Source organism: Adelges cooleyi, unplaced genomic scaffold, assembly GCF_023614345.1.
Source record: "Adelges cooleyi isolate 19-005CV unplaced genomic scaffold, UGA_ACOO_1.1 ACOO_flye_CR_arks_rails_tigmint_CR_PRNA_21, whole genome shotgun sequence".
NCBI classification, from domain to species: domain Eukaryota; kingdom Metazoa; phylum Arthropoda; class Insecta; order Hemiptera; family Adelgidae; genus Adelges; species Adelges cooleyi.
The window spans coordinates 5,111,350-5,126,295 of record NW_026095871.1 but is presented as its reverse complement, the minus strand read 5'-3'; the positions used below and the strand labels follow the sequence as shown (position 1 = coordinate 5,126,295).

The following is a 14,946-nucleotide window of genomic DNA, read 5'->3' as shown; positions in this document are numbered from 1 at the left end:
TTGATGTTTTTATAGGTTTTTTGTTAAAATGTTCAAACATTTACCAGAACACAAGTTATATTAGTTATAAAAAAAGAAAAATAAGAAATAAACAACTCTTTCTGGGAGTTTAAAAAAAATAATGGTAATAATAATAATAAAAAATGTACAACAGGCAAAGTGTAATGATCCCCTTTTATTTTTTTTTTTTTGAGAAAATTGTATATATTATTGCCCCACTCTAAATCTACCTTCTGCCTAATTATCAAAACTTAAAGCCTAAGACCTTATCTAAAAAAGCGAATTAAAGAAAAAGGGTCCACCCAATCCTAAGGAATGGATTTACTATGTGTTTTTGGTTTGCCAACATTTTCCGGTAGCACTATGTCCATAGAATATTCCGTTCAAATCATATTACATTCTTGATAGTGTCTTAAAGCATTGGTAATCGTGATTAAATTATTACTTCGGTATTTGATCAGGATAAAACTATAGGCAGAAACGACCAAATATTGTAAATATGTTTCTTCTACATGCGTTTTATAGATACAATATTTAAAATAAAATTGTAAAATAATTAAAAATAAATGGCTTATTACGATTTAATAAAAGTATTTAAAAGAAAAAAATGATAATTCGATAACGATATTTAAGCATTTGTTTTATCCCCAGCTGTAATAGTAAATAATATTGTAATATAGTACAATTGCTACAACGGTAAACTATTAGCTGATATTGAATACAATTCTAATCGTATATATATTTATGTGATCCTAACCAATCTATTGGACTATTTAAATTAATTAAATCAGAATCATTGAATAATTTAAAGGTCTGGCCATTTTTTAGATTAATTATAATTAGCGTTTCTTTTGCCGACAATAATTAGTAGTCAATTTTAATTGATACACCATATAATATACGATATTCAATTAATTGTTCAAAGTTGTTTCAAATTTGAATAAGTGTAACCGTTGAAACATTTTTTGTAAAGCTATAAATAACAAATGAAAAATACTATTCTGTCCAATAATGTATTTTATTTATGTTTCGTTTCGAAATTTTGGCTTAGCCAATAGTTAGGCCAAAAAATATGCATAAATTAATTACATTTTAACCATTTTTTAAATATTTTACATCAATTTATAAGTTTTAAAGGCTGAACCAACATGTTGCATCAGATTTTAGATTGGTCCCTAGTTAGGGAGGTTAGGGGGGCTAAGGGGCATATTTTTTAAATATTTTACATAAATTCAAATAAGTTAAACTATATTATAAGTAAAATTAATTATTTGCTAGACCTTTTAGTGATTTGTATTATGACATTAATCAATAAGTTATCCTATTTTCATTTCGACAACAGGTATAAGTCATCAACGTATGATAGGAAATATTAATATTAATAAAAGTATTGATATCTTTTTCGTATAGTATATTAAATCAGATAATTTGTTATTGCTTTTATAAAATGTGTACTAGTAGCATAATATCTGTTGCTTTTTGTTTGTTTTCAAACAACCGATATATTCGTATTAAGATCACCTTCATTTATTTTAGTTTAGTATGAAAACATATTATTTGAATAATACACGTGCAAAATATTTTTCAGTTCGTGTATTACAACCTAGTTTGTACTAAATTAATTATAACATTATAAGATTTACATTATTTTGTATAAAAACGTTAAATAATATGATATTCTGATAGCTTGTAAAACAAGTAAAGTAAGAACATGTGGCTGTAAAGATGAGTAATTGGGGATGATATTAAAAATTCGTTCCCTGAACAATATTGTTATACAATAGACATGGTTATACGTGGTTTGAAATATATTTTTGGTGTTAACTAAAACGTATTTGTTTGTTAGTATCCTATCAAGACGAATTCATATAGTATATTTAATCAGTTCGTTAGGGATTGCTTTTATAACATGTGTACTAGTAACATAATAACTGTTGCTGGACTTTTGTCAAACTGATATATTATTTACTACAACTTAAGATCTATGAGAGGCATCTGTCTTTTGGAATTTGTCATCTCAATTCACCCCAAACGAGTTCATCCGTACGCAGAATTATATTTTTATTTTAACAGATTTTAATTTCTAACAAGTTTAGAAAAGCGTAATAAAGAAAAAAGGATATAAAGAGATCTCCTCCACAACAGTATTGTTCAGGGAACGAATTTTTAATATCAACCCCATTAACATCTTAACAGCCACATGTTCTTACTTTACTTTTTTTACAAGCTATCAGAATATCATAATATTTTAACGTTTTAATCAACGTTTTTTCTAGTTATACAAAATAATGTAAGTTTTATAATGTTATAATTATTTTAATACAAACTTGGTTGCAATACATGAGCTGAAAAATATTTTGCACGTGTATTATTCAAATAACAACATGTTTAATAAGACTATCCATATGTGATATGCTAGTTAAAAAAAAAAATATATATATATTTATGTTATAAATTGATTTTAAAAACCAAGTGCTAACGGGGGTGCAAGTTTTTTTAGTTGTAATTTTAGGACCTTTTAATTGAAAATTTGCCTGAAGCTAGAACTCATATGTATCCACCACCTTAATTCTAAAAATACTATTATAGTGGTGGACGGCCGCCACCGCGATTTCGTGTGGTCATTGTCTTGCCCTTTGATTATATAAACGTTTTGAATTATTTTTCATAGTTGATAATAATTATTAGAGTTGGAATATTTTATTTTAGCTGGTAACATATTTCCGAAACTACGTGGGTATCATATTTTTTAACATTTGTTTGTGTTTTTCAACGCAGTGTCACTATACAAACAAGTATGTAAATTATTTTATACTAGTTTTAACAAAAAAACTGTTATTTTTTTAGAACGTATTTCGTTTAGTCGTTTATGTTTTTATATGTTTGAACTATTTTCTTGCACGACAGTACTTTATATTTACTTAAGCTATACCAATCACGTACATTCGAATAATACCATATTGTTGGAGGAGTGTTTATAATTATTTGTTTTGTTATTATACCCCTCGAGACATATTGTAACTACATTGAAATTAGCGTTTAATTAGCATAATTATTATAAGTATACAATTGGAATTTTTAGTTTTAGCTAAAATCCCCTTGTTGTACAGAAGCCAACGATATATATGTAAGTGTTATTATTGTACACATTATATTATAACATTATGCATGTGGTTTTTTTCAAGTGTCCATAAATAATAAATGGATAGTCTTCCAAAAATATTATAGCTGAACGTCATAAAGTATAAATCACTATCAAATATACTTCAAGTACTATCATGTTTGTTTATTGTCTCTGTTATCCTATATCTATTCTGCACTACTTTCACATATTAATCAAGCTAACAATTTAAATTTCTTGCTTTTAAATTTGTATGAAGCGACTTCACTTTATTTAGATTGTTTATCTAGTTTTAGACATGCATTATTGGCATGTTGCGACAATTGCCTTAAACCTCATTTTCACCAAACCCAATTACCATCTCCCTTGTTTTTTTTTTTTTATTATAAAGTCGCAGCTAAGCAAACTTAAATTCTTTCATAAAAAGTTGAAATATATTACCCAAATGGGATAAACAATGGTGAATGGTTTTTTTTTTGTTTTTTCTAAATTATAAGTGCGAAGGAGATCTTTATTTCCTTTTTTCTTTATTACGCTTTTCTAAATTTGTTAGAAATTAAAATCTGTTAAAATGAAAATATAATTCTGCGCATGGATGAAACTCGTTTGGGGTGAATTGAGTGAGATGGCAAATTCCAAAAGACAGATGCCTCTCATAGATCTTAAGTTGTAGTAAATAAGCAGAAAAATATTTTGCACGTGTATTATTCAACTAATAACATGTTTTCATACTAAACAAAAACAAATAAAGGTGACCTAAGTACGAATATATCGGTTTGAAAACAAACAAGCAGATATTATGTTACTAGTACACATTTTATAAAAGCAATACCAAACGATCTGATTAAATATACTATAGAAATTCTTCCTGATAGGATATAAACAAATAAACATGTTTTATTCAGCAGATGTTCTTTTAGTACATTACATACAAGTTCTAACTTCAGGCAAATTTTCAACTAAAAAACTCAAAAAACAAAAAAACTTGCACCCCCTGTTGGAGGGGGAGGGGGTTGAGAAATGGGTATAATTTTAATTTGAGACTATTGCCGTTTAGGGGCACACCAAATAAATATTCCTTATGGATTTTAACTGGATTCTTGATCTTTTTCCCAAATTTTAACTGCGAAGAAGTGAACTTTTCCAAATTCCCCCCCCCCCCACCACTTCCAGATACCAACTAGATGAAATTTTTTGACTTATAGAGTTGCTATTCGAAGGAATTGGTCCAGTATTAAAAAAAGGTTACAGTGTATACAGACACAAAAAAAGCCCACATCATTGTAAAATATCAATGCCTAAAATATACTACTGTCTACTATTAAACATGTCTTTCACTCGGGTGACCTTTTGACAGTTTCCGAGAAGGTACTATTGGGAGTCCCGAGAGGTTTTTCAATATAGGAAATATTTTACTGCGACGCCCTCCTAGTATTTATGTTTTGCCCCGTGGCTAGTTGGCACCGTCAACACAATACACACCTTCGTCACAGAATAATCAGAAGGGAAACTTTCAAAAATGTATTACTGCTGTCAAACGTATATGTATTCTCATCTGCGTGGCAGTGGAAACAGAAATATAAAAATGGCTAGAAACGTGCATTAAGTCTATTTGTTTGAGTGTACAATTCTTGAATAGTTTCTTAGTAGTACCTAGTTTGAAGGTAAGTAATTTATTTATGTACTCCAGCCCCATAAAATAATTTTTAAATATTTAAGGTTAAAAAAAATAATTATTTTGTTTTTAAAGGGTTATTTAAAGATATAACAAAAGAGACTAAGTGATACACAGTCTTTGTATAGTAATTTGACAATATTTCTAATTTTCTTAACGGTTTTTATAACGAATTTTCTTAAAAATGAAATATGTGTGGTAATTATTCTAAATTGTAATTAAAAGATTATATGAAGCATGATGTTTTAGTCGGTTTTATAATACTTAATATTATTGTTTTTTTAAGTTTTACTAAGCAAAAAATACTGTAACACTTATTGAAACTTAACATAAGTAATAACAAGTATAATAAAATATCCAAACGCCTAACATTAACATTGGTATTTTATTGTATTGATGGAATTATAAATATTTTTTTTTTAGATTTGAAGATAATTTAACAAATTAAGCGACATTTTTTTAGCTAAGAAATGCCTTTGGTGAGAAACTCGCGGTAATTTTTTTCCCAACCACTTTACATTTTACACACTATACAAATACATATTCAAATGTTGTATTATGTGAGAAACCCGACTGAAATATAACTAATCAAAGGATTTAGAGCAAACGGGTAGTTAATAAGTAAACAACTAAATGCACGTTACGTTATTGTACAATTACCATATAATTATTACATTTCTATGATAAAATACAATAAAAACAATATCAGCTATTTGTTTTTTTTTTATATATATATCATAATATAATATAATATATGTATTATTTATAAGATTAATAATCAAATATCACAAAAATTCAAAATCAAACAAGACTCCATGAACATAAAACACATTAATTCGTACATAATCATCCGTCCGCATGAATCGCACACAGTTTTATCGAAAAACAGAAAAACAAATCTAAACGAAGCTTTGTCGACGTTCACGTTTATCAATTTTTCACGAGTTGGTCATGAAATCCAGTTTGAAAGAACATATTATTTACACCTTAACAAATTACATAACCGAATTGATTATTATATTTTAATATTCAAAATTATTGTAGTTATCATTATAATCATAATAATAATAATTATTATTTATGCATTTTTCAAAAAAATATATAAATATAAATAAGTTAAAATAGTTTTCAAATCTAAACAGAATAATTAATGAATCAGTCAACTGGTTTCAAACGTTAATGCAACTTTAAATTGTCTCAATATAATTATTATTATTATTGTTAAGTCGTACACATCATAATATCGGATGAATATTAAATTTATATATATTCAACAGTATTTATTAACAGTTATTTATAATTAATAAATACTTAGTTTTCTTTTTTTTGTATATATATATATATATATAAGTATATATAAGTGGAATTAGGCACATTATTACAGGCTGAACGATAAAAAGGAGAGAATTGACGTTAGTTGATGCATAACCGGTATAATAATACAAATTCTGGATATTTACGGGTAGTCCTTAAATATTTTGTTTGTCAATCATTTAAATAATTTTGAAGGCCAAGGCACAAATAATATTTATATATATATATATATATATATTTTTTATACATATATATAATAATTGGAATATCTATACATTTCTCAATAGTTATTTATCAAAAATAAAATTTGAGTCGATTTGTGATAACGATCAATTTTCTCATGTATATATATATATACAGTTGTTTATATATTAGTAAATTATACTTAAATCATAAAACTAAACAGTTACAACAATTAATGGAACTAAAAATGTTTAACACAACGTCGTAAAATCAAGGCAAGTAAAATAATTTAACACTATTGAGCTTCAATATTTTTTTTCATTTTGCATATTAATTCAGTGACTAAAACATATCATAATAAATTTAACATAAAAAAAAAAAAAATCAACAAACCAATAGTTTAATAATATTAATTTTAAATTAAAAATATTATTTTTATACATATATATTTCAATAAAAATGTTACGGTTTTATTTAAAAAAAAAAAGATGTACAAAACACAAATTGTCTTCAAATAAAATAAGAGTATAATATCGACTATTAGGTGTAACTTTTTCTTTTAAGACATCTGCGTCGTTAGCCAATACTTAAACTAGTTGTTTATCGTAATCTCGTACGTTAAGTAATTATACAATTTAAAATTAACTTTTGCTTACGATTTCCCTCCCCTTAGTACACGTGTTTTAAAAACATTTGATTTAAGCTGTTTCATTTTAAATTTATACTTGACAATAACGATTGGTATACTACAAAAAAAAAATCAGTAATTACAGGGTGGAGAAATAATAACTGAAATATTAATAAATTCCGATAAATCGTACATATTGCGCGAGTGTATTAACAATATTATTAAATTAGCCTTCCATGACTAGCACTAAGGGAAATTAGTTCCTAATTCCACTTTGAATCTCATTTGTATTGTTAATTTAGCTATTAAGATATTTAAAAAAAGATAACAAATATATACACAATTAATAAAAAAATATACAATTTGTCAAAAGAAAAAATTAATGTCATCCCAGTATCCTTCCAACTACAAATTACATTTTTAAAACGATCTTGAAATGTATAAATTAAAAAAAAAATTATTACCATTATCAAGGCATTTGAAAATAAAGATTACAAAATAACACAATATAACCCATTTGAATTATTATTAAATAACTAAAAACAAAAAAAAAAAACAAACAAAATACCTAATGGGTTTTTATTATGAGCTTAATTTTTTTTCTTCTTATTTTGTTATACATTCTATTAAGCCATATACCTATACTATTAAATAAAACAATAAACAACAAACATAACACATATATGGCCATTCAATACACTGGGAAATTGTATCAACCACAATGTAACAATTAACAAATTCAATAAAATTAATATAATAATAAATAAATAATAATTATAATGATAATAATAATAATATAATGATAATAATAATAATGATAATAATTAATAATAATAATAATAATAATAATTAATAATAATATTTTCGTTAACTATTTCTTTTTTCAAACCTTGAAAATTTGTTGAAACTTTCAGCTACCAATAAACAAAGATCACAATTTATTTACAATTCATTAAGCATGTCTTACAGTTCATCGGTTTGCCTATTAATAAGATAGAAAAAAAAAATGACAAATCATCATGGTAACTAACAGAAACAAAATATGCAAGCAGTTTTTGATTCGAAGGTTTTAAAATTTGGACATAACAATATTTTTTTTAAACAACGGTTGAATGAAATTATAAATTTATCGTTTTTACTTTACATTAGCTTAATTGAATTTTTTGGTTGGTTGTGTTTGATTTAAAAAGTATTTTTGTTTGTATTAAATGATTATGTAAAAGTCGTGTTCGGAAAAAAAACATCGTCTGTAATGGATATTGAGCAATATCGGCTACGTAAGCCATTAGTAGTAAATAATTCATATTTACACACAACAAATATCCATCACGCTTTACTTTTCTTTCTGATAATTACTATTTCAGAATTTAACAGCAAATGGATGCATGGAAAAAGAAACAAACTAAAATGAAAAAAAAAAACCCAACCTGTGACAATTTACTAAAAATTTTTGTTTACCTATATTATTATTATGAAGAGAAGAACTTTTATCTTATACATTAATATACAATATTATTTAACTAACTTAACACAGTTGGTTGGCCATACTTCATTATGGCCTTGGTAAAAAATAAAATACTAAGTGTTTTTATCATTACTAATAATAATATATCGAATTTAAAAGAAAAATTATATATTTTTTTTTTATACTAAGAAATAGGTATATTGATAAAACTGAAATGATATCGAGGATATGATAATAATATAGTGTATTGAATTCTTACTTAAAATAAATTGTGATGCTTAATCTTGTAATATTCAATTTAAGTCCATTACATAATATTTAAGTTGAGTAAATAAAAATAATAACAAGAAAAAACATTTTTTTTCGTTTATTTTTTTTTATAGGTTTTTTTTGGTTTTTTATTTATTTATACAACTAAAATATTATTCTTTTCGGTGTTATTTTAGGGATGTAGTATTTTGATAGGAAATTAAAACAAATAAAGATAAGTAATAAGAAGGTATGAAATAATAATTAACATTTGGTCCTTAATGAATATGAACATGTTTTAACTGTGCCGTTATTGTTATATTGGGAATACACAAAAAAAAGTTTTCAGGGCAAGAAAATATAATTGAAATAATTAATTTAACAACAACACAAAAACGTAAGAACCGATTTCCAAAAATTACTCACAAGTGGTACTTAGAAAATAAAGACAAAACAAAACAACATTGTTGTTATTAAATATGTATAAAAAATATAACAACACTGTGATAAGCGAGATTAAAACAAATATATTCGAATCCCTCGTACGTCTAAACAACCAAAATAATAATACGCCCAATTGTCGTCTTGTTATATATATATTGTGATTGGTTTTGTGAAATTTTCATAATTTTGTTCGTAACTATTTAGTCAAATTTAACAGCGCACAAATTAATTACATTTTTCAAAATCAAATAAGAAACGTCTAAAATGAAAGACGATTACGTGCACGACCGAACTATTACCACAATATTGTATAATACGAGAAGCATATTATTTCAAAAAAAAAATGTAAAATGTAAAAAGTAATCGCAAAGTTGGTTTAAAATTTTTTATGAAAATACACATTTACATTGAAACGTTATCCTATATTGAAATTTCAATGCATGATGCGTTTAATATAATTATTGTTACATTTCGTCAATGCGAATAATGAATAAAAAATATAAATTCAGTATACTATACATGTAAATGTATATACATAAACATAATATATGTGTGTATATATATATATATGTATATGTTATGTATAAACATATATTATAATTTAAGTGTTTAATATATCATATTTTTTTTTTTTATCACAGCTATGTTATTTAAATTTCTTTAATATATATATTATTATAGGTAGTTTTGTTTCAAAGTTGTTTTGCTTTATGTATTTTTTCATAAAAGGAAACAATCATAAGATATTTTTAACCTTATGTATATAAAAAAAACTAACGATAAACATAATAATTTGGACAACTTAATTAAGTTACGATAGTAGGACGGGGGGATGTTTTTATCTATCACTGGTATTTTTTATAGGCCTAACAATATTACAATTTTTTTTTGTTGTTGTGCCGATACCATCCAGTGTTCACACTCGTTGCCGTTCTTGGTGTGGATCGATAATAGACAAATGACTTAAATGCTGAAAATCATATTTTTGTATGTTATTACATACAAATACTGTCGACTAAGTCCTTAATTAGTTAAGGAATTATTTAAAACATTAGAGTAGCGAGTCGTTAATATTTCCCGCTTACCAATTTACCGCAGGCTTTGCCCAAGTAATTATTTAGTTTTTTTTAATATATACGAGGCGAAAAAGGAAAAAGGAGCTCTTGTTGCGAGAATCCAAATCGCAGGAGAGGCCAAAACATCGATCAGAAATGAACATATAATAAAAAATTATGTTAAGGGCACTTTGTTTTAATTTTTGGTTAAGTTTCATTCCTTTTAGGTATGTATAATCAAGAAGTTAGCAACATTTCAAAACTTTAGATCCCTTTTCCCTATTCGCCTTACAAATAGATGAGTCAAACTCTTTTAATTGCTAAGTTTTAACTTAAACTTGCATCATTTTTGTCATGAACCCTCGTACAACAAACAAAAATATTGCAATACTTATTATTATTTTTAATTTATTCTTACGACCCTCGAACAACACAAATATATTTCCATTATTTTAAATTGCATTTTAACTGTGTTACAGAACTGACACAATAGCTTCTATTGTGGTATGTTTTAATATTTTATTTATTTTTGTATCTGGACCCACAATATCCCCTTAACCGCTGAACTGAACTTCAGAAACCTTCCCTAAAAGATACTTTTCATTGGGCTACAAGGGAATTGAATAATTTTACCATCCACAGTTTTGCATTAAAGTGTTTATATGAATGGGAGTTCCCAAAAACTTATGACCTCTCTGTCTTCACTATGTTTCTAAATTTCATTTAAACATTTTTTTAGTTTTAATTTTTAAAACATTAAGTCAGTCTTTTCAGAAAAGTTAATATGACAAAAAGGGATATTTATTCATTACATTGCCGATATTAATAATTGACCACTAGTTATATTACCCAACACACAACCTAATTATTAATAAATCAAATTTTGACCAACAGAAGACAACAGATAGTTATTTGCATTGTAAGACGCTTTAAACTAGGCCCCTAGGCAACCTGTTGTATGTGTTTAAATATGAAATGTTAAACATGGATTGCCAAAACAGTTGTACATTTTTTTTGTGAATTTTAGAGGTTGAGACTAAGTGTATGTTCGAGGGTTCGCTCTTTTAAGGTCCAACCTGGATTTAAAATTTCTATGTAAATATTTGTTTACTTACTTGCTTATCCACTTTATTTAAGGAAGAGTGATATATCTATTTTTATTCTTGGCCCGATGTGTGTTTATTTGGGTGACTTAGAATGGTTTAACTTTGGTGTTCGCTCTTTTCTAGGCGTTGTTCCCCGGTCGCTATTTATTGCTGCTCTGTGTCCTTTAGAAGGTCGACTTGACGTATGACTCTCTGTAAAAAAAAAAAATAATAATTAAATAAAATGTATGTTTTATTTTACAACCGGGAACAAATAATTAAGTACCTGGTTGAAGATTTGATTGTTTGACTTGAGGAATTGCGACTGGTGCACTTTCTTCTTTTTTGTCTTCTTCAATAATAGTAGTTTGCCCAAATGAATTAGTATTAGAAACTTGACTATCGTTTCTCTCTTTGTGATGTTGTGCTACTTGCGCGTAACTTAGTTTGTGCCCAATATTTGGAGAGCCATTTCCATTAAGAATAGGATTGTTATTTGCCATGTCTGCAGAAAACGTAGCAGGTGGTTGTGGTATAACACAAGCAGCACTTTGTGATGGCGGCGCAGCCTTAATATTCGATACTGTTGTTTTAAAATTAGATGTACCATTGGCTTTGGGCGTAGTTGTCAGCGTTGACGTGTCAGTTTTAGCTGGCATTGCAGTCTTATCTATAGGATTTGTAGTAGAATTTGAAGGCGTAACAATATCCTGAACCTTAAAATAAAAAATAATATACTCTCAAATTGTTATAAAATTAATAATTATCACTATTATTAAGAAAGGAGTTAAAACTTTTTAACTGAATATGTCTTTTGGCCGAGCGTTTATCTGAAATTCGTAATACGCATTTTGTGAAACAATTAATGACATCATCCAATGTTGTCAATGGTCAGAAATGGTTAGATGGATAAAAAGTCATACCACTGTACAGGTAATTTTAAATAAAAATGTTATTTACCTGAGAGTGCGAGTTAACAGAACTAAGAGACATATTAGAAACGTCATCAACAATTACGGGGACCGGCGCTGACCGAACAGAAGCGGGTAACACCGTTTGCGAACCGTTTGTCAGACTTTCTGTATTCACAGCAGAGTCTGTATCTTCAGTCTTGGGTACAGAAGGTTCAGGCGGAACTACTGATATATTTGACGTAGGTACGACAGAATTCCTATAAATAACACATAATTAGAACAAATTAAATGAATGATATTAATTAATATTTAACAAAAATAACTCAAGCCGGAACAAAAAAGAAATTAATATTTACCGGGAATCGAAATGATTGCGAGGAGATAACAAGTCAAGGGGCAGTGAAGTCGGCGATTGGTGTGGTATGGACACAATTTGAGGTGGTAACGGAGGAAATGCGTCAGCCGCCAAATCGAAACTTTGTGAGCCTGTTGGTTGTTGGGGTAGGGTACCTGCAGTTACTTCTGGTCCTACTTCATCTTCCTTCTTCCTTCGTCTATACCTGTTAAAAATAAAAATAAAAATTTATTTTTATCAGGGCTTTGAACCCGAACAGAACATAAGCCGTATAAATAAACTCTAAAAACCAATATCGCCTGGAAATCCTGTAATATTGGAATTAGTTAAGCTAGTTATGTTATTCTTTAGTTATGTATAAAATCCGTATAGATTAGGTCCATATAAATAATTTAAAATACCTGGGTGGTAATGTTGTGGGATCTTTTGGGATATTTATTGATCCGCTTGACTGCCTCTCTACCACATTCGGGGAGTCTTGATTATCAACATAGTTTCTGGTCGCATTGGAAATATGCAATGATCCACTACTGCTTGATGACTTAGTGAGACTTCCATTAGATGTATAGCTACCAGGACGCGAAGGTAAGCCACTATCAGACGCCGAGCTACGATAATATTCACTACCACCGACAGAATTGTGCCGCATTTTCCCACTGCTTCTACCACTGTTTCAAAAACAAATTTTATTAGAAGGCACACAATTGTTATCATGCGGTTAACAAACAAACGTACGGCGCACGAGATAGATTGTATCTTGAATTCTGAGGTTTAGTAAAAGCTCCTTGGGGAGCCAACCCGTTCACAGAAAATATTCCACCAATATCAGTCGCATAATAGGCTCCTGTTGCTGGATGAGGCCAGTGTTGTAACATGTTAGTCGGGTAATAGGGAGACTGCTGTTGCTGCTGTAACTTATTAAAAGGATTTCTATTTATTTTAAACCATAAAAACTAAGAAACAACTGTTTAATGTTAATACACGGCGAAACAATAATTAAGTTATAAAACAAATTTAAAAAAAAAAACAGTCAAATTTAAAATAATTTTGAGTTAACATACATATACTTGTAAATTAGCGGCATAATTGACTGGAGCGTATTGAGGTGGTCCTCCGTTGGTATAATATAACCTAGCAGCCTGAGGATGTTGAGGAGGAGGAGCTGGAGGTCCAGCTGGTGGACCTTGTTCAATGTATGGATTAATAGGTTGAGCTTGCATCGGTGGCGTTCTGAAACCATTGACCGTTTTGATGCCTGGCATTCCAGCAACCGAACCAGGGGATATTGGTGCTGCCATACGGTTCATAGGCTTAGCCTTAATACGTGCCATTATAGGCCGACCCTGTAAAATTTCAATAATAAATTATTTTCAAAGTATTAAATTATATTTTTTTTTTTTTTGTAATAAATTTAAATTTTATTAAACAAGTGATCTTTTCTAAAAATAATAAAAACATTTATTACTAAATCATCCGGCATATAAGACTTTTGTCTCAATTATATCTAATAATTTCATAATAATCAATCAAATCTTTTCTAACGTAACAAATTAGTAATGCGTGTTTCAGTTGGTAGTGCATGTTAAATACAATCACATAAATTCTTGAAAAAGTGATAGAACTCATCATAAACACGATAATTATTATACCACTATCATAATAATATAAGTTAAAAAATATTTTTAAAATTTGATTGGTTTTACTTATATATCTTTTGTCTTATTGTGCATTTTTTTTAACATACATAATTAAAAAATTATTTCAGCTGTAAATGCATGTATAAAACAATTATATTGAATATTTAAACCGAGTAATTTACATCTTATGCAATGGAATAATTGAAGAAGTGTGATAAATAAATAATAATTAAATAAGGTATAAAATTGGCTTAGTTTGCATGTTTCAGTTGGTAGTGCATGTTAAAAACAATCACATAAATTCTTGAAAAGGTGATAAAACTCATCATGAACCAGCTAATGATTTTACAGTTATTATAATCAAATAATTTATAAAAATTGTATAGGTTTAACTAAAAAAAATGTTTTTCCTACATATTCTAAATAAACTATTTCAGTTGGTAGTGCATGTTTAAATCAATCATATTGAATATTGAATCTGTTTTTTTCATCATAAGAAACATTACATATTCCTACAATTGTTAAAAAATAGTACCTAAAACAAAATAATTAAGATGACATTTGCTAGTTACAAGAATTTCAGTTGGTAGTGCATGTTAAAAACAATCATTTAATTCTTGGAAAAGGTGATAAAACTCATCATAAATTAGCTTGTAACTCGGCTTTTGAAACTGTGTAAATTTTCAACTTAAAAAGGAGACATAGAGGCCTAATCAAACTACCATCCAATCTATACCCATACCACAAAGAAAGTGTATTAAGTAAAAAAATTGTATTGGTTCGACTTTAAAAACATTTTTCCACGTATTAAAATAAATTAT

General features: G+C 27.5%; 1 protein-coding gene and 1 non-coding gene across 9 annotated transcripts in view; both read right to left on the bottom strand.

Annotated features, from left to right (window-relative positions):
* Nucleotides 1–5,432: 5,432 nt before the first annotated feature.
* The window catches only part of LOC126835049 (la-related protein 4), a 28,702-nt gene continuing 19,188 nt past the window's right edge, over nucleotides 5,433–14,946 (bottom strand). For 7 of the 8 annotated variants that reach the window (XM_050567361.1, XM_050567366.1, XM_050567369.1 and 4 more), the window contains 8 exons: nucleotides 13,550–13,831; nucleotides 13,224–13,402; nucleotides 12,890–13,156; nucleotides 12,490–12,693; nucleotides 12,180–12,390; nucleotides 11,506–11,935; nucleotides 11,250–11,432; nucleotides 5,433–10,049 (listed from right to left, as the gene is read on the bottom strand). In XM_050567361.1, coding sequence (XP_050423318.1) covers nucleotides 11,314–11,432; nucleotides 11,506–11,935; nucleotides 12,180–12,390; nucleotides 12,490–12,693; nucleotides 12,890–13,156; nucleotides 13,224–13,402; nucleotides 13,550–13,831 — 1,692 coding nt within the window. In that variant the 3' untranslated portion in view covers nucleotides 5,433–10,049; nucleotides 11,250–11,313. The remainder of the gene's footprint in view (nucleotides 10,050–11,249; nucleotides 11,433–11,505; nucleotides 11,936–12,179; nucleotides 12,391–12,489; nucleotides 12,694–12,889; nucleotides 13,157–13,223; nucleotides 13,403–13,549; nucleotides 13,832–14,946) is intronic. The other variant, XM_050567362.1, reaches the window with a different exon arrangement.
* LOC126835056 (small nucleolar RNA Z195/SNORD33/SNORD32 family) lies at nucleotides 14,048–14,124 on the bottom strand. The gene has a single exon (XR_007685128.1). It is a non-coding gene; the product is annotated as a small nucleolar RNA Z195/SNORD33/SNORD32 family (small nucleolar RNA).